The sequence below is a fragment of the Lepidochelys olivacea genome, assembly GCF_965140295.1.
Source record: "Lepidochelys olivacea isolate rLepOli2 genome assembly, chromosome: 18".
NCBI lineage: Eukaryota > Metazoa > Chordata > Testudines > Cheloniidae > Lepidochelys > Lepidochelys olivacea.
In genome coordinates, this window is record NC_140428.1 from 29,452,030 (window position 1) to 29,475,660 (window position 23,631).

General features: G+C 40.0%; 1 protein-coding gene across 1 annotated transcript in view; it reads left to right on the plus strand.

Annotated features, from left to right (window-relative positions):
- Positions 1–23,631, plus strand: part of CAMTA1 (calmodulin binding transcription activator 1) — a 949,829-nt gene that overhangs the window by 22,808 nt on the left and 903,390 nt on the right. The window contains exon 2 of the mRNA XM_084652102.1: positions 12,869–12,987. Coding sequence (XP_084508228.1) covers positions 12,869–12,987 — 119 coding nt within the window. The remainder of the gene's footprint in view (positions 1–12,868; positions 12,988–23,631) is intronic.

The following is a 23,631-nucleotide window of genomic DNA, read 5'->3' on the forward strand; positions in this document are numbered from 1 at the left end:
CATTAGTGTTCATGGCTAAGGATGTGAGGGAATTTCCAAACCTGATCCATTCTTTTTAGGTGACAAATCTGAGGAACTGTCCCAGATTGAGGTGTCATTGAGGTTTTGGAACAAAGTGATAAACTAAACAGTAATAAGTCACCAGGACTGGATGGCTTTCACCCAAGAGATGTGAAGGAACTCAAATGTGAAATTGCAGAACTACTAACTGTAGTGTGTAACCTATCATTTAAATCGGCTTCTGTACCAAATGACTCGAGGATAGCTAATGTAATGTCAATTTTTTAAAAAGTCTCCAGCGGTGATCCTGACCATTACAGGCCAGTAAGCCTGACGTCAATACTGTGCAAACTGGTTGAAACTATAGTAAAGAACAAAATTGTCAGACACATAAATGAACATAATTTGTTGGGGGAAAGTCAACAATCAGTTCCACACATACAAAATGGGAAATGACTGCCTAATGGGAATACTGTGGAAAGGGATCTGGGCGTCCTAGCGGACCACAAGCTAAATATGAGTCAACAGTGTAACACTGTTGCCAAAAAAAAAAAGTGAATATAATTCTGGAATGATTAGCAGGAGTGTTGCAAGCAAGACACAAGAAGTAATTCTTCTGCTCTACTCCGCGCTGATTAGGCCTCAACTGTGTCCAGTTCTGGGTACCACATTTCAGGAAAGATGTGGACAAATTGGAGAAAGTCCAGAGAAGAGCAACAAAAATAATTAAAAGTCTAGAAAACATGACCTATGAGGGAAGATTGGGGGGGAAAAAAGGGTTTGTTTAGCTGGAAAAGAGAAGACTGAGAGGGGACCCGATAACAGTTTTTAAGTACATAAAAGGTTGTTACAAGGAGGAGGGAGAAAAACTGTTGTTCTTGATACGATAGGACAAGAAGCAATGGGCTTAAATTGCAGCAAGGGAGGTTTAGGTTGGACATTAGGAAAAACTTCCCAACTGTCAGGGTGGTTAAGCACTGGAATAAATTGCCTAGGGAAGTTGTGGAATCTCCATCATTGGAGACTTTTAAGAGCAGGTTAGACAAACACCTGTCAGGGATGGTCTAGATAATACTTAGTCCTGTCATGGGTGCAGGGGACTCGACTAGATGACTTCTCAAGGTCCCTTCCAGTTCTATGATTCTGTGGTTTTTGTAAAGGGAAATCATGCCTCACCATTCTACTAGAATTCTAAGAGGGGGTCAACAAGCATGTGGACAAGGGAGATCCAGTGGATATTGTGTACTTAGATTTTCAGAAAGCTTTTGACAAGATCCCTCACAAAAGGCGTTTAAGCAGGGGTTCTCAAACTGGGAGTTGGGACCCCTCAAGAGGTCATGAGTTATTGCATGGGGGGTCATGAGCTGTCAGCCTCCACCCCAAACCCCGCTTTGCCTCAGCATTGATAATGGTGTTAAATATATAAAAAAGTGTTTTTAATTTATAAGAGGGGTCGCACTCAGAGGCTTGCTATATGAAAGTACAAAAGTTTGAGAACCACTGATCTTAAGCAAAGTAAGCTGTCATGGGATAAGAGTGAAGGTCCTCTCATGGATTGGTAACTAGTTAAAAGATAGGAAACAAAGGGTAGGAATAGGTGGTCAGTTTTCAGAGAGAGAGGTAAATAGTGGTGTCCCCGAGGGGTCTGTACTGGGACAAGTCGTATTCAACGTATTCATAAAAGATCTGGAAAAAGGGGTAAACAGTGAGGTGGCAAAATTTGCAGATGATACAAAACTTCTCAAGATAGTTAAGTCCCAAGCAGACTGTGAAGAGCCACAAAAGGATCTTACAAAACTGGGTGAATGGGCAGCAAAATGGCAGATGAAATCAATGTTGATAAATGTAAAGTAGTGCACACTGGAAAACATAATCCCAATTATACATATAAAATGATGGGGTCTAAATTAGCTGTTACCACTCAAGAAAGAGATCTTGGAGTCATTATGGATAATTCTCTGAAAACATCCACTCAATGTGCAGCGGCAGTCAAAAAAGCGAACAGAGTGTTGGGAATCATTAAGAAGGAGATAAAATATATTGCCTCTATATAAATCCACGGTACACCCACATCTTGAATAGTGTGTGCAGGTGTGGTTGCCCTATCTCAAAAAAGATATACTGGACTTGGGAAAAGGTTCAGAAAAGGGCAACAAAAATGATTAGGGGTATGGAATGGCTGCTTTATGAGGAGAGATTAATAAGACTGGGACTTTTCATCCTGGAAAAAGAGGCAACTAAAGGCAGATATGATAGAGGTCTATAAAATCATGACTGGTGTGGAGAAAGTAAATAAGGAAGTGTTATTTAGTCCTCCTCATAACACAAGAACTAGGGGTCACCCAATGAAATTAATAGGCAGCAGGTTTAAAACAAACAAAAGGAAGTATTTTTTCACACAGTGCACAGTCAACATGGGGAACTCCTTGCCAGAGGATGTTGTGAAGGTCCAGACTATAACAGAGTTCAAAAAAACTTGATAAATTCATAGAGGATAGGTCCATAAAGGGGTGTTAGCCAGGATGGGCAGGGATGGTATACCTAACCTCTGTTTGCCAGAAGCTGGGAATGGGCAACGGGAGATGGATCACTTGATGGTTACCTGTTCTGTTTATTCCCTCTGGGGCACCTGGCATTGTCCACTGTTGGAAGGCAGGATACTGGGCTAGATGGATCTTTGGTCTGATCCAGTATGGCCGTTCTTTTGCTCATGTGAGAGAGAGACTAAAAATACTGGGACTATTTAGCTTGGAAAAAGAGATGACTAAAGGGGGTCATGATAGAGGACTATAAAATCATGAATGGAGTGGAGAAAGTGAATAGGGAAGTGTTATTTACTCCTTCACATAAAACAAGAACCAGGGTCACCCAATGAAATTCATAGGCAGCAGGTTTAAAACAAACAAAAGGAAGTACTACTTCATACAACACACAGTCAACATTTGGAACTTTTTGGCCTTCACAACATCCCCTGCAAAAAACTAAGTTTTTTGACAATAGGTCCATCAATGGCTATTAGCCAAGATGGTCAGGGTAGAAACCCATGCTCTGGATGCCACATAGCCTTTGACTGCCAGATGGTGGGACTGGACAACAAGGGATTGATCACTTCACACTTGCCTTTTCTGTTCATTTCACTGAGCTCATTCTCCTGGGTTGAACAGAAATATTCATTGAGTGTGGATACATACTAGAAGAAATCAAAATGTTACAGGTAGAAAAGTTAATTTTGCCTTTTATCAATAGACCATTGTGTGGAGTGATAACATTGATCATATGTGAATGGAGGTTGATCATATGTGAATGGAGGTTGCTGTAGTCTGGTGAATCTGGCACCTGTAAATTGAGTGGGTGTATCAAGCATAAAAATCCGTTTCTTCTGCAGCTTTGCCTGTAAAGACTCAGCTAGTTATTATTGAAAGGAAACTTGAGTGACGATGGTGATCTCCACAACTCTTTAAGCTTCAGTTCCCTTTGTGATACCATCATCTGTCCCAGATTCCAAATCTACTTTGTCATAATAAAGTACAAGGTTTTTTACCCTGCATACATTTGATACAGATTTTTGTCTAGCTACAGTGTATTCAGTGGACCAGTCAATAAGCACTGTAATAAATCTAGCTTTTTATATGAATTGTTGAGATCTTTTTGTCAGTTATTGGGCTAGTTGCACTTCTGATCCCTTCTGCTGTCTGTGAGTGCACCCCCGTTCAGGCCTGTAGGCAATCACCTGTTTTGGGTAGGAATAGTGTGATTTTCCCATTCGCAGACTGGGCATTGGGTGCAGTACCCTACTACTAACTGGTTACATCGGTAGATCTGACTTCAGAACCTGCAGTTCTCTTCCTCAGGAGCTATAACAAGTGGCATCCAGTGACCAAAAGGCTTTCTTAAAGCAAAGTATTGTTTGTTTAATATTAAAGCATTTCAGAGAAAAGAACTTAAAACAATAAACAGTCTATACATATTCCTGTTTTACCTAAGGCTTATTATCCACCTAGAAACTTGGGGAAGGCCCCAGCTTATTCAGACATTATTGCAGGACATGTCTCTGTGTCGGTATCAGTCTGTTTCCTCCACAGATTGACAACTGCCCTAGCTCCCTCTCTCTAGAGACCTTTTACCCATTCAGTGTCCATTACTAGGCTCCCAGGCGTGGAAAAACAATTGTGTAGTTTTGGCTGGGGCCTGGAAATAGCAACTTCACTAAGCCATTGTCTTGTAATTGTCCCCAAAGGTTTGTTGGGAGACTGCTTATTTAGAGCTATTGAGTTGCCTTTCTGTTAGTTTTTCCAACAGCTCCCGATTAAGCTAAATGGATACATTTGTACAGAAAGCCCAATGTAGCTATACAGTGACTATCTTGCTAATCAGGTTACATGTGGTAATTATTACAGATCAGAATTCCTAGATAACATAGCAGCTCCACATTGACCACATCTTTCTTAAGATATTTTGCAATTTCCTTTCCAAAAGTCTTATGTTCCATGGGTGTAAATATATTTTGAGCCCAAGTTAAGGATGTTTTCTGTAAATTATAGAGTATTTTAAAAATCTGTAAACCTGAAATGGTGTTTAGTGAATATGGTAAATTACGTTAAATGAGGTGGCAAACTATTGGATCTCGTGTTTCATCTTATGAAGAGATCTGGAAAGAGGAACTTCCTATGGACAAAGTAACATGTATTCTGCTTTCATGCATTTCATAAATTAAACTGCCTAGCTGTGACAGTATTAGCTGATTTGCAACTGCATAGTTGTAACACAATATTAGAAAGAGGACATTGTCCTTTTGAAATTAAACCAAATTTTGTTGCTGCAGCAAGAAACAGGATTGTATTTTTGTACTTCAAAATGTACTTTGGGCTAGAAAATAACTCTTTGAATTACCTGGCCTGTAGCTGAAAGGCCTTGTCCCAAACTCTCCCCTTCCAGCCCCCGCTTCTTAGAGTACTAACAGGGCAAAGCTCTTAGGCATAGTTTGACTTGTGTATTTGGGGGAGCACCTCCAGTCAAGCCAATGGGGCCGTGCATGGGGGCAAATTCTGTGCTGGCCCACAGGGGTACCATTTCAGATTTTGGGGAGGGTGATCTTTAACCATGATTCCAGGAGCTAATTAGGCAACTGAAAACTAATTTTTTTTTTTAAGATAATAGCTTAGAAATTATCTGACAGGAGCATTGTGTCTAATTCCTATATCAAAAAAGAAAATTAAATAAAAGACTCATTCAGCTCTAATACTAACATGACCTGACGTCTTGTGGCAAGTCACTTAAGGGACACTGGTTAGGTTTAAAATTGTAATGTATATTCTTTCTCAGATACTGTTACTAAAGTCAGAATGGACCATCGTTATCATCCTGCACGTTGCAGGCCACAGAACCTCACCCACTCGCTCGTGTGGTAGACCCTAATCTCTGGCTGAGTTACTAAAGTTCTCAAATATGGTTTAAAGACTTCAAGTTAGAGAATTTACCATTTACACTAGTTTAAACCTGCAAGTGACCCATGCCCCATGCTGCAGAGGAAGTGAAAACCCCCCAGGGTCTCTGCCAATCTGACCCGGGGGAAAATTCCTTCCTGACTCATATGGTAATCAGTTAGACCCTGAGAATGTGGGCAAGATCCACCAGTCACTCAGCTCATTCCCAGCATTTCCTGTTCTTTCCTGCCAGACCTGACTCTTCTATTTTTGGGGGGGCTTCTCTGCAACAGTGTTTTTCCCAGTTAGTTCTTAGTTCTTTACTTCCCATTTCATACTCTTAAATTGCTATGGTTTTGTACTCATTTGTTTAATGTACTAATTGTTAGTAGAATTTCAGGTTTTATATAGATTTCTTTTTTCCTAGTAAGACATTTCACGCTTAAAATGCTCTTCTATGCTGAAAAACCACACGTATTCAAACAAAAGTGATAAGCAAATTGCCTGTGCTGATTTTGCAACCAGTATCACCTTCTGATATACATTGAACTTTCACAAGTCATGATGCTAAACTGCTCAAGATAGTTAAGACCAAAGCAGACTGTGAAGAACTTCAAAAAGATCTCACAAAAACTAAGTGATTGGGCAACAAAATGGCAAGTGAAATTGAATGTGGATAAATGTAAAGTAATGTACACTGGAAAAAATAACTCCAACTATACATACAATATGTTGGTGGCTAATTTAGCTACAACTAATCAGGAGAAAGATCTTGGAGTCATCGTGGATAGTTCTCTGAAGATGTCTACGCAGTGCGCAGCGGCAGTCAAAAGAACAAACGGGATGTTACGAATCATTAAAAAAGGGATCGAGAATAAGACAGAGAATATCTTATTGCCCTTGTATAAATCCACGATACGCCCACATCTTGAATACTGCGTACAAGTGTGGTCCCCTCATCTCAAAAAAGATATACTGGCATTAGAAAAGGTTCAGAAAAGAACAACTAAAATGATTAGGGGTTTGGATCAGGTCCCATATGAGGAGAGATTAAAGAGGCTAGGGCTTTTCAGCTTGGAAAAGAGGAGACTAAGGGGGGATATGATAGAGGTATATAAAATCGTGAGTGGTGTGGAGAAAGTGAATAAGGAAAAGTTATTTACATGTTCCTATAATATAAGAACTAGGGGCCACCAAATGAAATCAATGGGCAGCAGGTTTAAAACAAATAAAAGGAAGTTCTTCATTCAGCACACAGTCAACCTGTGGGACTCCTTGCCTGAGGAGGTTGTGAAGGCAAGGACTATAACAGGGTTTAAAAGAGAACTGGATAAATTCATGGAGGTTAAATCCAGTAATGGCTATTAGCCAGGATGGGTAAGGAATGGTGTCCCTAGCCTCTGTTTGTTTGTCAGAGGGTGGAGATGGATGGCAGGAGAGAGATTACTAGATCATTACCTGTTAGCTTCATTCCCTCTGGGCCACCTGGCATTGGCCACTGTTGGCAGACAGGGTACTGGGCTGGATGGACCTTTGATCTGACCCGGTATGGCCACCCTTATGTTCTTAAAGCTTCAAGTAGGGGATATACTTCTCAGGATTTGCAGATTGAAGTAAAGTGATTTAGGAGCACAAGTCCCATTAGGTCCTTTTGAAAATCCCACCCTTATGTACCTAAATATGAGTTTAGGAAACCTAACTTTAGGCTCCTATTTTTTTTTACCATTTTGGCCTATATATATTTTTAAAACAAGTGACTAACTTTTTGTTAATGTGTAGGAAGTCTAAATAACTTTTCATTGTTAATGCTGAAGAAATTTTGTTTTGAAGTGACAAATATTTTATGTCACTAAGTTTGTAGTACAGATACAGTTTTTGTTCCTGATATGGCAAATGCTTATGCACATACTTAATTTTAAGTTAATGAATAGTCCTATTGAAGTTAATGGGACTATTCCTGTAGGTAAAGTTACATACCTGCTTAAGCATTTATAGGTTCAGGGCCTTATTTTCAGTACTTGTGCATGTGACTTTGATTATTGTTTGGCAGTTAGTATCTCAAGGGGTGGCTATACTCCATAGAATTTAGAGGGAGATATCGCAAGAAAAAGTTGGGTTTTTTTTCTTTGCTGTTATCATGGTAGGTACATGTTGTTCAGAAAAGAAACATGATCTGCTAGGGCAAGTTTTCCATTGTATTTATGGGATAACAAACCACTTTAACCTTATTATAGGAGCTTACTCAGTGTGGCACAGAATGCCTTTTCCCATCAATTTCATGTTAACTTCATCACAGTTCTTGTCAAAGTTGAATGGGTGAGATTTCCATCATCTATCAGACATGAAGAATTTTTTCATTATGTGGCATCTGCTATGCTTAGAACTGCTGTCTAGCTTCTGCTACTGTGAGGCATCTTTACTTGATGTCTTAAGTGTTCTCTTTAGATCATAGGATAATAAATACTAAGGTAATAGGAGTGGATAATGCTAAAAGGTGAGCTCATTTAGCAAATGAATGTTGAGCTTAGGAGAGGGTGAGGAAGCATATACTTATCACTTAAAGTAATACACTATTTTTTGTTCTCTTCAGTGCCATTTGGTCAAACTTACCATTCAACAAGGTTAAATCTGTTTTGGAGGTCATCAAATCTGGCTGTCATCTCATGCAACAGTATTATTATTTGGATGGCTGGACCATTTTTAGGCCCTACCCTGAAATGGATTTTTCATAAGTCGTCAGTGTGGTAAAGCAGGATGGCAGCCACTTCCATGCTGCTGATTACTTTCCCCTGGTCTACACTAGGACTTTAGGTCGAATTTAGCAGCGTTAAATCGATGTAAACCTGCACCCGTCCACACGATGAAGCCCTTTTTTTCGACTTAAAGGGCTCTTAAAATCGATTTCCTTACTCCACCCCTGACAAGTGGATTAGCGCTTAAATTGGCCTTGCCGGGTCGAATTTGGGGTACTGTGTATACAATTTGATGGTATTGGCCTCCGGGAGTTATCCCAGAATGCTCCATTGTGACCGCTCTGGACAGCGCTCTCAACTCAGATGCACTGGCCAGGTAGACAGGAAAAGAACCGTGAACTTTTGAATCTCATTTCCGGAGACTGCGGGAACTGTGGGATAGCTACCCACAGTGCAACACTCCGGAAGTCGACTCTTGCCTCGGTACTGTGGAAGCACTCCGCCAAGTTAATGCACTTAATGCACTTAGAGCATTTTCTGTGGGGACACACACACTTGAATATATAAAAACGATTTCTAAAAAACCGACTTCTATAAATTCGACCTAATTTCGTAGTGTAGACATACCCTTTGAAATGGTCTGGCTGAGTGGTTTTAGGGTTGGCTTTAGCCATTTTTGGAGTTCTGAATGTGTACCTCATTAGTCGTTCTTAAACTTTATTTGGTTATTAAGTGTGCTTGTCAGAGCACCCAGTGCATATGCAATATTCAAAAAAGCAATTTTAGAGCCCGGTTTATCAAATAGATTCTAACTTTCTCTCTTACCCCATTACTGTAAAGGAAAATTAACTTTAGATCCTTTCTAATATTCCCTCAAACAAAAAAAATGTGAAAATAAGCTTTAGCTCTGCACTGTTCCTGGAGAGTCAAGGGCCTTGGTCTGGAAGTGCCCTGTCACCAAGACTCCTTTTAATTTAAATCTGGGGGGTGCATAATTGGTAGGCCTCATCTGATCTCCATTCACGAAGTATAATAGGAGGAGAAACCCTTTGTTTTTAAGTATGTGGATTTGAAGGGTTAAGATCTGAGGCCTATCAAGTATTTATACCTAGTCATTGCACAGTTCCAAAGCAGCAAGTTGTATTAGTACCCTGCCAAACTTTGCCCCTCTCAGATCGCTATTTACAGAAGTCAGTTTCACCAGAAACATTTTTTCAGTCTTGAGAGATTGGTTATTCACCAAGGAAAACTTCAAGTATTTAAAGAATTTATTCTCTCATTTTATATTTTGTAGGTTCTTAATAATTCCTATAATTTTGGCTATATCCTTTTCCAAGGAAATTGGTACAAGTGAATTTGTACAGAAAACTGCATTAAATAAGATCTCAGAAGACATAGGATAGCAAGTACTAGATCCTGGAATAATATCAGACTGGGAAAATTCTTTCCTGTTTTGGCTTTGACATTACAGCATGAACCAGTAACATCCAATTTCTTGTAGAAAAGAGCAAACCCCAAAGTGAAACCACTATTCATGCTGAGAGTTGCACTCAGATAAGTTACCCTGAAAGGGCCATAAGAGCTGCTGTGTTACTCTTGGAGATCAGCAGTTTATGTACATGGTTGCTAATTGCGTGAATATGACTCATTAGAGTAGATGTTTATTGTGGAGTTTATCATGAGATCTAATTAAACTCAAAAGATCCAGTGGATCTAGTTTGCTCTCTCAGTTGCACTTTGTCCTGATTGCAGGCCTAGTTGCACCCTATCTCTTTTTTGGTCTCTCTGACTGCACCCTCTCAGGTATCTGGCCTTGTGCCTTCACCTCTCTTAGAGTTGGAATTTCTCTGTTTTCCCACTCTTGCACTGGCTTCAGTACACTGTGCATTGACTGTGCTTGCTCAGCAAGGCCAACTGGGTTTGGCACCTGCAGTTCTTCCCTTTGGGAGTCTATGACCAGTGTTAAGCATAATGACCAGTAGGGTTGCCAAGCCTCCAGGATTGGCCTGGAGTCTCCGGGAATTGGCATCAAAGTCCTGGCAACTATTGAAAGCAATCCAGGAGGATATTTAAATAGGATATTTAAAGAAAATGACATTACATAGTCACAGGAAGGGGGGTGGGGAGAGGAGAGAATCTCCCGGAATAGCTTCAATCAGAGTTGGCAACCCTACCAGACAGCCTTCTGCCAAAGAATTGTTTGATCTTAACAATAGGAATATAGCATAGAGAGAAAAGGATTTTAAAACTATCCACATGCATGTCTTTTACCTAAAGCTCTACCATCCTGTGATGGTCTAATTTGAGAGACACTAGTGGGTCTTGGGTGTCAGCCTGAACAGTTCCCTGGCAGCAATTAATCTCCCCCGGAAAAGAATGTCTTTTTACCCAGTCTGAGTTCTTTCGCTGTTCTCAGTTCCCAGGACTGCCCTGTGTGGCAAAACAGGTTTTGCACCTTGACTGGAGTCATGAGATAGAATCAGCTCAGGCATTGTTTGTTGACCACTCTGGATTGTTTACTGGGGGATGGCCTAGCTTGAGTCATTTTTCCCTTCCTGCTTGTTTTCCCAACAGTCCTGTTGATTTAACTCTGTATAGTTAAGGAGTAAACATCCCAATAACCTGGCCGACACACAGTAGTCATAAACTATTACAGAGCAGATCATGTCTGTCACACGCATCACTGCATATCGTATAAAATAATCTGCTGTGCTTGCATGAGCAGTTGATCTAACAGAAAGCATATTGTTGTACTTCACAAAAGAGAGCACAATCAAGCCCTAAAAATACTTGGGATATTCAGCTGCTAGCTTGAACCCAGGTTCTGCTTTCCAAAGTGATTTTAAAATCCTTCTAATCCTGTATTTCTCATTTTATTTGTTATTGATTACTGTAGCTATATATGTACCATAGGTTCTCAGCTGTGTTTGTTTGTATAAAACTTTGTTGGTAGGGGGGTCCAGTTAGTTGGCCCAAATTTGGTGAATGATGTTGCAACCCCATGTGCCAGTTCACAGTACCACTCATGGGGTCACAATGCTACAACAAACATGCAGGTTAGTGTTTGAGGACCTTCTGGAGAAAGTGAGTCTTGGCGGGGGAGGGGGTTTACACAAGGGCAGCATGAGTATCTTTTCAGCTATTGTATGGGGGTGGCCTCCGAGGCTGAAAACAAACAAAAATGTTGAGTGCGTGTTTGTAATTGAAAAAAGAATTGAGAACACTTATGCAAACTTTGAAAATGACTACTAACATCATTTTGGCTTCTGTGTTATGAAAATAAAATGGACTGATATTTGAAACACAAATCTTTAGTATTTTATAAATGTGTGGTCTGAAAAATTTACCATATACATATGAGCCAAAGGCTGTTGGGAAGTTGATGTTTGTTTAAAAGGTACATACAGTATATAAAAAACATACATAAAATATATACAATTATACCTATTTTGACTATTCTTACTCTATAAACCATCTAGAAGAGAAATGGGTGGGGTGAGATAGAACTAACAAAACTTGTGCCTGTTGTTGAAAATGTTAATAGTACTGGGATTTCTACTAGAGTTGCCTTGAACTCTGCTAATAAATTTGAAGACCCGACCCTTGTGGTTACCGGAGAAAGGCTAATTTTTGTCTCACCCTTTTCCCATTCTGACTAATGCACGGGGAAAGACTTTCCATCACTCTACCCCCACTACCAGCCCTCTGGGTACTCTGAGGCCAAGTTTACACTAGAACCGTTACATCAGCTGTGCTGCTATAGTGTGTCTGGTAAAGACACAGTCTGCTGATGGGAGCACATCTCCTGCTGAAGTAGCACCAATATGGACGAGCGTTTGGATCACTGTAACCTGCATCGCTCAAGGGGGTATCTTTTTCACACCCCTGAACGATGCAAGTTAAATCAACTTAAGTGGTAGTGTAGCTCTGCCCTGTGTGTGCTTTCCCAAGTGGCTGAAGAATGAAACTGACCTGATTGTGGTCAGATGATCTACTTCTCTCAGATCTCCCTAGCTAGTGGAAGTTGACAAGACTGAGTTTTTACTCTGCTGCAGCTTGACAAAACTGTTTCGGTAGCTGAAGAGGTACTGGGGATGTCTGCAGATTTAGGCCAGGTATATACTAGAAGAGGTTTGCCGTTATAGCAATACTGGCAAATCCTCCCAGTATAGATGCAGTTTAAAAGTGCTTTTTTCCAGAGTATCTTATATATAAGTTCCCCGAGTGAAATAATATATACCAGCAAATATGCAGTGTAGTTGCAGCCACGTCAGTCCCAGGATATTAGAAAGACAAGGTGTTTGAGATAATATATTTTGTTGGATCAACTTATGTTGGTGAAAGAGACAAACTTTCAAGCTCTGCAGCTTGTTTCTCTCACTATACCAGCAAAAGCAGTTTTTTGCTGCTATAAAAATGTTGCCAAAAGTGATACCCCCAGCAACATTACTGTATTGGCACGATTATAATGGATACCAGGCCTTAGAAAGCTGGCATTGCTTCAGTTTATATTCAGTTGAAATTCAGAAGGTTACCTTCATGATCATAAGGGATAGATATTTAATGTTTTTAAAATTAAATCTTAAATTCTCCCAAAGTTTACTGGTTTTCCTACTGCCACTTGCCATGGAAAACTACCTGCTCCTCAGTGGCAAGTAGGCGAGTGGATTTTTCAGGTCTTGTTAATTTGATTTTATTATAACAATTTCCCCCCTCATGTTACATGCATTATATGTATTTTTTTCCTTCTAGATGATCATGGGAACAGCAATGGCAGTCATGTAAAAATCTTTTTACCTAAGAAGCTGCTTGAATGTCTACCAAAATGTTCAAGTTTACCAAAAGAGAGGCACCGCTGGAACACTAATGAGGTAGCAATTTTTTTGTCTTTTGATTGCACTTTTCTTGGTGCTTATTGGCTGTTTTCTTCAAGAAAACTCAGGAAATATTGTAGGTGAAATTGTTAATATGGAAACCCATGACCTTTGGTATCTAACAGAAGCTGACTCACTTTCTGAGAGGCTTGTGTTATTTAATGAGCTTTGAATTGTGCTTGTTTCAAAAAGACAGAATGAGCATGCTGACTAATTTGGCAGGAGTCTGTTCTGTTTGTATATGTTGCAGTGTTTCTCAAAGGCTTAGTTAAACTCTACATGTGTCTGATTTAAATATTCTTACTGTTGTCAGGACTTAATGAAGATATGGCTTTGGTACTGTACTAAACAGTATTGTTTTGAAAATGTGAAATTACTCTTAAAATGGATAATGATAGATTTCCTAGCAGTAAAACAATACTTATTCCTCCTTGCAAAATGGATTTGAGACTTAGCTAGCTTAGCAACTTCTGAGAAACCCTTGTTAAGAGTAGAGGATGCGACAAATAAGGTATTTCAGACCTGCAGCCCAGTTCTAAAAACAAAGCAGGAGGTGATTCTCTGACTGTGCCTGTGTAACTTGTTAACCAAAACAGGATTTTTGTGGTTGTTGTCAAGACAAGAAATGTACTCATTCCATTAATATTCAGTTGTTTAGGGGTACAAATTGAAACTTAAAATGCAGTCTGTGTGTAAACCATTGCCTATTGAGTCTTAGGCAGTAAGGGTGCAAGTTATATCTTAGTACCCTCCATATAGTTTTAGATCTGAATTGGTTGTTCAAATAATACCTGTGGGGGAAAAAAAACCACAAATATTTTAGTGGATACCATAATTAAAATTTGTCTATCACTGTAATCAATTATTTGTACCAGACTTCAAAAGATTTTAACTAAAAATGTACCAACAAAATGTACATGACAGCAGGTGGTCACTCAAGCACAAAACCAAAAATCTTAATTTGTAAAAACCTGGTTAGCAAAGTTGCAAACATGTTATCACTTTTTGTCTCAAATATAAATTTGATCTTGCAAATTGTAATTTATAAAATATTGTAATAAGGTTAGTTAGGTCAGGGTTTTTATTTTTTAATTGCCATCAAAAATTTCTAGAGCAGTGCTAAGTATCATGCTTTCATATGCGTTGTCTCACATGAATTGGGCTGTAATTTTGCAACTTAGTCATTACAATTTTCTTTTTTTAATTGACTTTCTTCTGTGATAGCATTTATATTTGCAACAAAGCATGAATTAGTAGCAATTCCTATGATTTTAAAAGATGCTGGTTTTCGGGAAATATTTGGGCAAGTAAAACTTTTAACGTGGCTGGAGCACTAGAACAGTATTTTATTTTGAAGAAGTTTGGTGATTTCAGAAACTTCTCTGGATGACAAAGCCATTAAAAAGTGTAAACTTGGTTTTTTCGCGTCACGTCATTCATACCAGAATATCACAAAAATCTTCACATAATGCTGTCGTTTGTGCACATACATTGTAAACTTTAATTATAATATCTCATGCAGATAGCATCTATAGTTATAGGAATTCTGGGTAAAGTTACACAGTACTGAAGTTTGAGGGGAAAATGATTGAATATGGGGTGAACTAGAAGGTGTATGGAATATGATTTGTCTTTCTGGTGCTCATGAGGTGTACTAGGCTAAGAGAAGAGATTGAGGAATATTGTCTGAATGTGGGGCATGTGTCAGTCACTGTTGGAGTTGTGTTCAAATCTTTTAATAGTACTTGTGGTATAATGGATGCAGGTATGTCTTAAACTATTTGCCAATAAAATTAATTTTAGCTACAATTACTGTAAGTGATTATCATAATCTTTTCAGCACTACATTGTCAATGGAGAATCAGTTTAGCTTAGTCTTTTAGATGTGGACCGTGACACTGTCATCTGTGCCTTTGTTACCTCTAAAAGGTTATTACCGTAGACCATCACAAGTGATTTAAGGATGATATTCAGTGGCAGCGGCCAAGGGACTAATTCTGCCCTTGGATTAAGGCTCATGGTTTCCATTAACTTCATTGTATATTGTACTGGTTTCAGTTTATCTGTGAATGTATTTAAAGGGTTGACCTTTATGGGTGGTCATAGTGGCGTGTCCTGTATTATACCATGTACCAAGAGAAGAGAATCTTCTGCCTAAATTAAGTTTAGCAGCATTAAATTTTCTTCAGCAGAACACAGTCTTAAATATCTGCGTAGATGCACTAGATTATATACTATGAATAATAAAATCAGTAGGATACGAGAACAGTGAAAGTGGGGATCATGTCCCTTTCTCCCTGACGGTGGTTCTTACTCTGAATTAAGTAAACTTCGACATTGTTATATTTCTTGTTTAGGATTAACTGATTCTCTCACTAAGCCTTGATTCCATATCATTGTATAAAATTACTGTTATTGAAAGAACATTGTGAATTGTAAGTACTTGACACAACCAAAGATTAGTTTAGTCTGTTGTAGATTATCTTCTCCTCACTCTGTAAATGTATTTTTTGTACTCTTATAAAACTACTTTGGGATACGTAACTTAATTTTAAAGACCAAAACACAGTTTCTCAAATATTTAATGTTCAGTACATAGACAAACAGGTTTTTTGAAAACTGGGGTTTTGCAGAAAAATGTAGTAAGCAGTTAGAGAAGTGGGGTATTTTAAAATGCTTACAAACTTATATTGAGATTTGCTTTCAGATTCATAGAATCATAGAATCATAGAATATCAGGGTTGGAAGGGACCCCAGAAGGTCATCTAGTCCAACCCCCTGCTCAAAGCAGGACCAATTCCCAGTTAAATCATCCCAGCCAGGGCTTTGTCAAGCCTGACCTTAAAAACCTCTAAGGAAGGAGATTCTACCACCTCCCTAGGTAACGCATTCCAGTGTTTCACCACCCTCTTAGTGAAAAAGTTTTTCCTAATATCCAATCTAAACCTCCCCCACTGCAACTTGAGACCATTACTCCTCGTTCTGTCATCTGCTACCATTGAGAACAGTCTAGAGCCATCCTCTTTGGAACCCCCTTTCAGGTAGTTGAAAGCAGCTATCAAATCCCCCCTCGTTCTTCTCTTCTGCAGGCTAAACAATCCCAGCTCCCTCAGCCTCTCCTCATAACTCATGTGTTCCAGTCCCCTAATCATTTTTGTTGCCCTTCGCTGGACTCTCTCCAATTTATCCACATCCTTCTTGAAGTGTGGGGCCCAAAACTGGACACAGTACTCCAGATGAGGCCTCACCAATGTCGAATAGAGGGGAACGATCACGTCCCTCGATCTGCTCGCTATGCCCCTACTTATACATCCCAAAATGCCATTGGCCTTCTTGGCAACAAGGGCACACTGCTGACTCATATCCAGCTTCTCGTCCACTGTCACCCCTAGGTCCTTTTCTGCAGAACTGCTGCCTAGCCATTCGGTCCCTAGTCTGTAGCTGTGCATTGGGTTCTTCCGTCCTAAGTGCAGGACCCTGCACTTATCCTTATTGAACCTCATCAGATTCCTTTTGGCCCAATCTTCCAATTGGTCTAGGTCCTTCTGTATCCTATCCCTCCCCTCCAGCGTATCTACCACTCCTCCCAGTTTAGTATCATCCGCAAATTTGCTGAGAGTGCAATCCACACCATCCTCCAGATCATTTATGAAGATATTGAATAAAACCGGCCCCAGGACCGACCCTTGGGGCACTCCACTTGATACCGGCTGCCAACTAGACATGGAGCCATTGATCACTACCCGTTGAGCCCGACAATTTAGCCAGCTTTCTACCCACCTTATAGTGCATTCATCCAGCCCATACTTCCTTAACTTGCTGACAAGAATACTATGGGAGACCGTGTCAAAAGCTTTGCTAAAGTCAAGAAACAATACATCCACTGCTTTCCCTTCATCCACAGAACCAGTAATCTCATCATAAAAGGCGATTAGATTAGTCAGGCATGACCTTCCCTTGGTGAATCCATGCTGGCTGTTCCTGATCACTTTCCTCTCATGCAAGTGCTTCAGGATTGATTCTTTGAGGACCTGCTCCATGATTTTTCCAGGGACTGAGGTGAGGCTGACTGGCCTGTAGTTCCCAGGATCTTCCTTCTTCCCTTTTTTAAAGATTGGCACTACATTAGCCTTTTTCCAGTCATCCGGGACTTCCCCGGTTCGCCACGAGTTTTCAAAGATAATGGCCAGTGGCTCTGCAATCACAGCCGCCAATTCCTTCAGCACTCTCGGATGCAACTCGTCCGGCCCCATGGACTTGTGCACGTCCAGCTTTTCTAAATAGTCCCTAACCGCCTCTATCTCCACAGAGGGCTGGCCATCTCTTCCGCATTTTGTGATGCCCAGCGCAGCAGTCTGGGAGCTGACCTTGTTAGTGAAAACAGAGGCAAAAAAAGCATTGAGTACATTAGCTTTTTCCACATCCTCTGTCACTAGGTTGCCTCCCTCATTCAGTAAGGGGCCCACACATTCCTTGGCTTTCTTCTTGTTGCCAACATACCTGAAGAAACCCTTCTTGTTACTCTTGACATCTCTGGCTAGCTGCAGCTCCAGGTGCGATTTGGCCCTCCTGATAACATTCCTACATGCCCGAGCAATATTTTTATACTCTTCCCTGGTCATATGTCCAACCTTCCACTTCTTGTAAGCTTCTTTTTTATGTTTAAGATCCGCTAGGATTTCACCATTAAGCCAAGTTGGTCGCCTGCCATATTTACTATTCTTTCGACTCATCGGGATGGTTTGTCCCTGTAACCTCAACAGGGATTCCTTGAAATACAGCCAGATTATTCAGTTATAACTAAAATGATGGAAATAGATTTGCTTACCAAAATCTCATCTATTTTAAAATCAACTTTATGGTGTTTTTATATTTTACAGTGAAGAAAAAGTTCCTTGTAAATTTTATTTTTTTTAATTTGACCTCTGTGACAGTTTTTTTTTACAGCTGCTTATTTTTGTAGCCCTTTCTGAATTTAGTGTCTTGTGTTTTGTAATACTTTGTTATATTAGTAAAATCACCAGTTGCTACATAATTTCCCAAGACATTTTAAATGCTTTTAAGCTACCTTTTCTTATAAATACATAAGTATGGAAAATCCATAGAAAAGTTATTGTTTGGCGAATTGAGGGGAAAAAAGAAAACCCTGATTAATTTGCATCACATTAAACACAAATCTAACAAAGACTTGATATTTGTAATGTCGGTGTTTTAATAAACAAAAATACATGTAGGCCGACTCTCACTGAACCTTAGCTATAACCACAGTGCTACATATAACTACTTTCAGAGTTAGATACTAATCAAGATGAGTGGGAGTGACCAAATCTATCCCATTGTAATGTACAAAATTTATAATGTTCTTGGGGTGGGCAATATTCTTAAATGGGATTTAGTCAAGATGCTGAAACACTGACAAAACAAAAGTATTCTTCAGAGTGTCTACAAGAAATGAGGTATTTTTTTACTATCTTTTATATAACTCAATTTTGCCTTTTAACTCAAACTTAGTGAAAAGCATGAAGTTACTCAGATCGTTCCTTGTTATGTGTAGTTTGTGGAAACAGCAAGTTGGCTAGTGTTATAAAATCTTGTACAACTATGTAAAACAGCCAGTACTTACAGGGCTGGAGTATTTTGATTACACAAACTAAATCAGCTCTGTAATCTCCTAAGAACATTTCTTTGACTAATTGTATACTGCCTGTTGGTAAAGGCATATAAAATGGCATTTGATAACATCCAAGATATATTAAGTATAACTTTCATTGTATTCAGTCTAGTCTTACGGTTTTTAAAGTTTGGTTTATCATGTAAAGTTAGGGCTGCCAAACTATTACAAAAATTAATCAGGAGATTAAAGAAAATTGTGATTAATTGATGTTTTAATTGCACTGTTAAACAATAATAGAATACACTTTAAATATTTTTGGATGTTTTCTACATTTTCAAATATATTGATTTGAATTACAACACAGAATACAAAGTGTACAGTGTTCACTTTATATTTTTGATTACAAAATTTGCACTGTAGAAAAGAAAAAGTATTTTTCAATTCCCCTCAGACAAGTACTATAGTGCAATCTCTTTATAATGAAAGTGCAGTTTACAGATGTAGAAATTTTTTGTTACATAACTGCATTCAAAAATAAAACTATGTAAAACTTCAGAGCTTACAAGTCCATGCAGTCTGTCTTGTTCAGCCAGTTGCTAACACAAACAAGGAGATAATGCTGCCTGTTTCTTATTTAGAGTGTTACCTGAAAGTGAAAACAGGCATTTGCATGGCACTGCTGTAGCCAGGATTGCAATGTATTTACGTGCCAGATGTGCTAAACATTTGTATGCCCCTTCATGTTTCATTAGCATGGGAGCATGTCCTCTGGAATGGTGACCGAAGCATGAAGGGGCATATGAATGTTTAGCATAATTGACATAAATATATTTGAAAATGTAGAAAAACATCCAAAAATATTTATAATAAATTTAAATGGGTATTCTGTTGTTTAACAGTGCAATTAAAACTGCGATTAATCGGAATTAATTTTCTTGTGTTAATTTGTTTGAGTTAATTGCTTGAGTTAACTGCAATTAATTAACAGCCCTATGTAAAGTATTCCAAACTCTAACTTCTTATTGAATCAAGTAATCTACTGAGGTGCAATGGAGCATCACGAGGAAGAAGTGGCTTCTAAAATATCAGTACTCAGGGGTGCTGTGCCTCTTGGCATGTAGAGTGTCTTCCTGTCTCTTCCTAGCAGAGCTCATTAGGTTGACAGAAGCTGGGGATACCTGCTGTTAATCACAGAAAAAGCTCTCTTGAAGCTGTCTTCGTAGTTGAATGCACCACAGAGAGATTTATCTTCTTCAGGAAACATCAGAGCCATAGACTGGCCATGTGTTCAAGAAACAGTGATATTTACAAGTAGTCTGTGCATCTTTCTTTAAGTAATACCAAAGACACTGTGCTATAAACTCCTGAAGTTAGTTTTTTGATTGACAAACCAGTTTGACTGTAGAGAATACTAAATTTTTCCCATAGAAATAGATTCTCTCAATTTCCTAACAAAATCCAGCAGTACCTCTCATATTTAACCTTTTCTTCCCTGCATGGTAAAGAACCTCAGCTTATGTCCAGTCTTTTTCATCCCAGTGTTCAGGTGCTTCTTGAATTACTGCAACTCTGAAGATAGCCATCGAAAGTTGTCACTTATCTGTTGAGGTATGTATTGACTGTCCAGTCAGTGTACTCCAGGTCAAATCACGTTCAGTGTCATGTCGGTTGTGATTTTTAGCTCACATAATGCTGAACACAGTTTGCCCTGGTCTGAATTAACTGGACAGTATTGCCCAACATTGTGTCATGTAACTTTAGTCTTCACAGTTATATTCAAACATGTTAATTTTCTAGTGAAGCCAAGCCCATTGAAAGAGGAGGCTGAAAATAGGATCCCAGTGTACGTGGGGACTGGGAGAGAGACAAGAAATGGGATGCAGTTTCTGAGAAGGGAAAGATAGGGGAGAGGTGCAATGCAGTGCACTGGTGCTTTCAACTTTATAAAGGAATCTAAAATATTTAAGCACAAAAGCGGTTATTAGGAACTGTAAATAGGTTGTCAGCAAATAACCCAACAAGTCATAATTAAGGCTATGTTTTAGTGATGAGTATTTTTAGTAAAAGGTACGGACAGGTCACGGGCAGTAAACAAAAATTCATGGCCCATGACCTGTCCATGACTTTTACTATATACCCCCTGATTAAAACTTGGGGCTGGGGCAGCTCGGGGGCGAGTGCTGGAGGAACGTGGCCCCGGGAAGCGCTGTGGGTACTCGGGGTCGGGGGGAGTTAGGGGAACTACTGCGGGTGCTGGGGAGGGGGTCATGGGTGTTCGGGGGGGGGGCGGGGACATGGCCCGGGGGGCACTGCAGGTATTGGTGTGGCCCACGGGGGTGCTGCAGGGGGGTTGGTGGGGCTGGGGCAGGCTCCCTACCCAGCTCCTATGAAGCAGCGACCCCAGCTCCTAGCTCCATGTGCTGCCTCCACTCCACCCCCAGCCTGGTTCTGCAACTCCCCTTGGCTGGGAACCATTGCCCCTGGGAGCTGGGGCAGTGGTGCCTGTGGGACAGAGGCAGCTGGAGCTAGGAGCTGAGGGAGCTCCCCCCAGGTAAGCACCGCCCTGCACCCCAATCCCCACCCCTGAGTCCTCACCCAAACTCCTGCTGCTGGGGAGCAGGGAGGGCCTGAGACTGGCTCAGAGGCTGCCAGAGCTGCTCAGGCAGCTCCCGGGCCAGTCGCACTACTGAGCTGTTGCAGAAGTCACGGAGGTCACGGAAAGTCACGGGATCCATGACTTCATTGACGTTCGTGACCAACACGGAGCCTTAGTCATAATTACTATTATAAAGTAGAATCCTGTTCCATAAATCATCCACAGGGGTGTTAAAAAAAAAAAGACATTCAGAAAACAATGCAGTTTAGAAGATCCCAAAAGTATGGGATTCTTAATTGCTGTTACAATGGTAAGTAAGTTATACAGGACTTAATTTGCCTATCTGAATTGACATAACTTAAAATTTATGACAATAGAAACATTTGCTGATTTATTCTTAGGCTTGTGAGTGGTAGTAGAAAGCGACGGTGGAGAATTAACTGGGAATTAACTAATGGCTGTCTCCCCAACAAAAGAGGGTCACCATTAGCCAGTGGCTGCCATGACTTTCTAGGGGTGTGACTGCCCTTCCCCCTGGTCCCACCTCACAATATGGGCTCACCGTGAATAGCTAACCTTGTTAGTTATGATGGATGTTATTTAAGACATTAAGCTGTATTTTGATTCCTTCCCCTTAACGAGTCAGAATGGGAGGGGGAAGGTTTAAGGGGAGGGGAGGGGAAGCAGGATGTCACTACACTTGAATATCAAAATAATCCTTTAAGCATCTTTGTATAATAATAAAGGAACCATATTACCAAAATACACTGTGTCTATTTACTAGAGAACTGCACAAAACACTACTGTAGTAAATGTTGAAAACCTCTCCAACAAATCTCTATGCATGTACGGTAGAGAATTGAAGTAAGAAAAAATAAGCATTTCCCCCCTGCTTTGCACATGTGGGGTAGGCTTCAACTAGGAAGTCTTCAAAGGGAATTATCCTGCATATTAATTGAAAAAAGTTAATTACAATCCCAATTGTTTTTTAATTTTTGGAGGCAAAACTGAAGATACTTTTAAAGATAACTCTAGTTAGCATTTTGCTGTTTTCCATGGCAAGCTGCATTGCAGGAATCTGAGTCTGAATGACATTATTTCCCATTTACTGTGGGGAGTCTAGCTAGTTTTGTAATCTTTCTTGTCGTAGACCCTTTGAGACCAGAAGAGATCATCATAATCATCTAGTCTGACCTTTTGCACATTGCAGCTATAGAACCTTGCATACCTACTCCTGTAATAGATCCCTATCCTCTGGCTGAGTTACTGAAGTCCTTAAATCATGGTTTAAAGACGTCAAGTTACAGAGAATCCACCATTTACACGAGTTTAAACCTGCAAGTGACCCGTGCCCCATGCTGCAGAGGAAGGGAAAAAAACTCACAGGGACTCTGCTAATCTTACATGGGGGAAAATTCCTTCCCTACCACAAATATGGCAGGCAGTTGTACCCTGCACATTTCGGCAAGACCCAACAGCCAGGCTCCTGGGGAAAAATTCTCTGTAATAACTCTGCCTTCCCCGTCTAGTGGCCTATCACTGGCCATTGGGGATATTTGCTACTAGCAGTGTCAGATCAGCTGCATACCATTGTAGGCACTTTCATCATACCATCCCCTCCATAAAATTATCAAGTTGAATCTTGAAGCTAGTTACGTTTTTTGCCCCCACTACTTCCCTTGGAAGGCTGTTCCAGAACTTTGGTCAGAAATTAGAAACCTTCATCTAATTTCAAGCCTAAACTTGTTGATGGCCAGTTTATATCCATTTTTTCTTTTGCCAACATTGGTGCTTAATTTAAATAATTCCTCTCCCTCTGATGTATTTATAGAGAGCAATTATCTTGCCCCTCAGCCTGGGTTTGGTTAGGCTAAACAAGCCAAGCCCTTTGAGTTTCCTCTCATAAGGTAAGTTTTCCATTCTCTGATCATCCTCATCCATTCTTCTGATCATCATAATCACTCCTTCTCTGCACCTGTTCCAGTTTGAATTAATCTTTCTTAAACATAGGAGACTAGAATTACATACAGTATTCGTGATAAGATCTCGCCAGTTTCTTGTATAATGGTACTAACGCTTCCTCACCTGATGCATCCTAAGATTGCATTAGTCTTTTTCACGGCCGCATCACATTGGTGGCTCATAGTCCTCCTGTGATCAACCAGTACATCCAGATCTTTCCAATCCTCTGTTGCTTCCAACTCATAAGTCCCTAGTTTATAGCAAGGATTCTTGTTACTTATCCCTAAGTGCATGACCTTGCACTTTGCACTCTTAAGTGTCATCCCATTTCTATTACTCCAGTCTTGAAGATGGTTCAGATCTGGTATGCTATTCTGGTCCTCCTCCATATTGGCAGTATCACCCAACTTTGTGTCATCTGCAGATTTTATTAGTACACTCTCACTTTTTGTGCCAAGGTCATTAATAA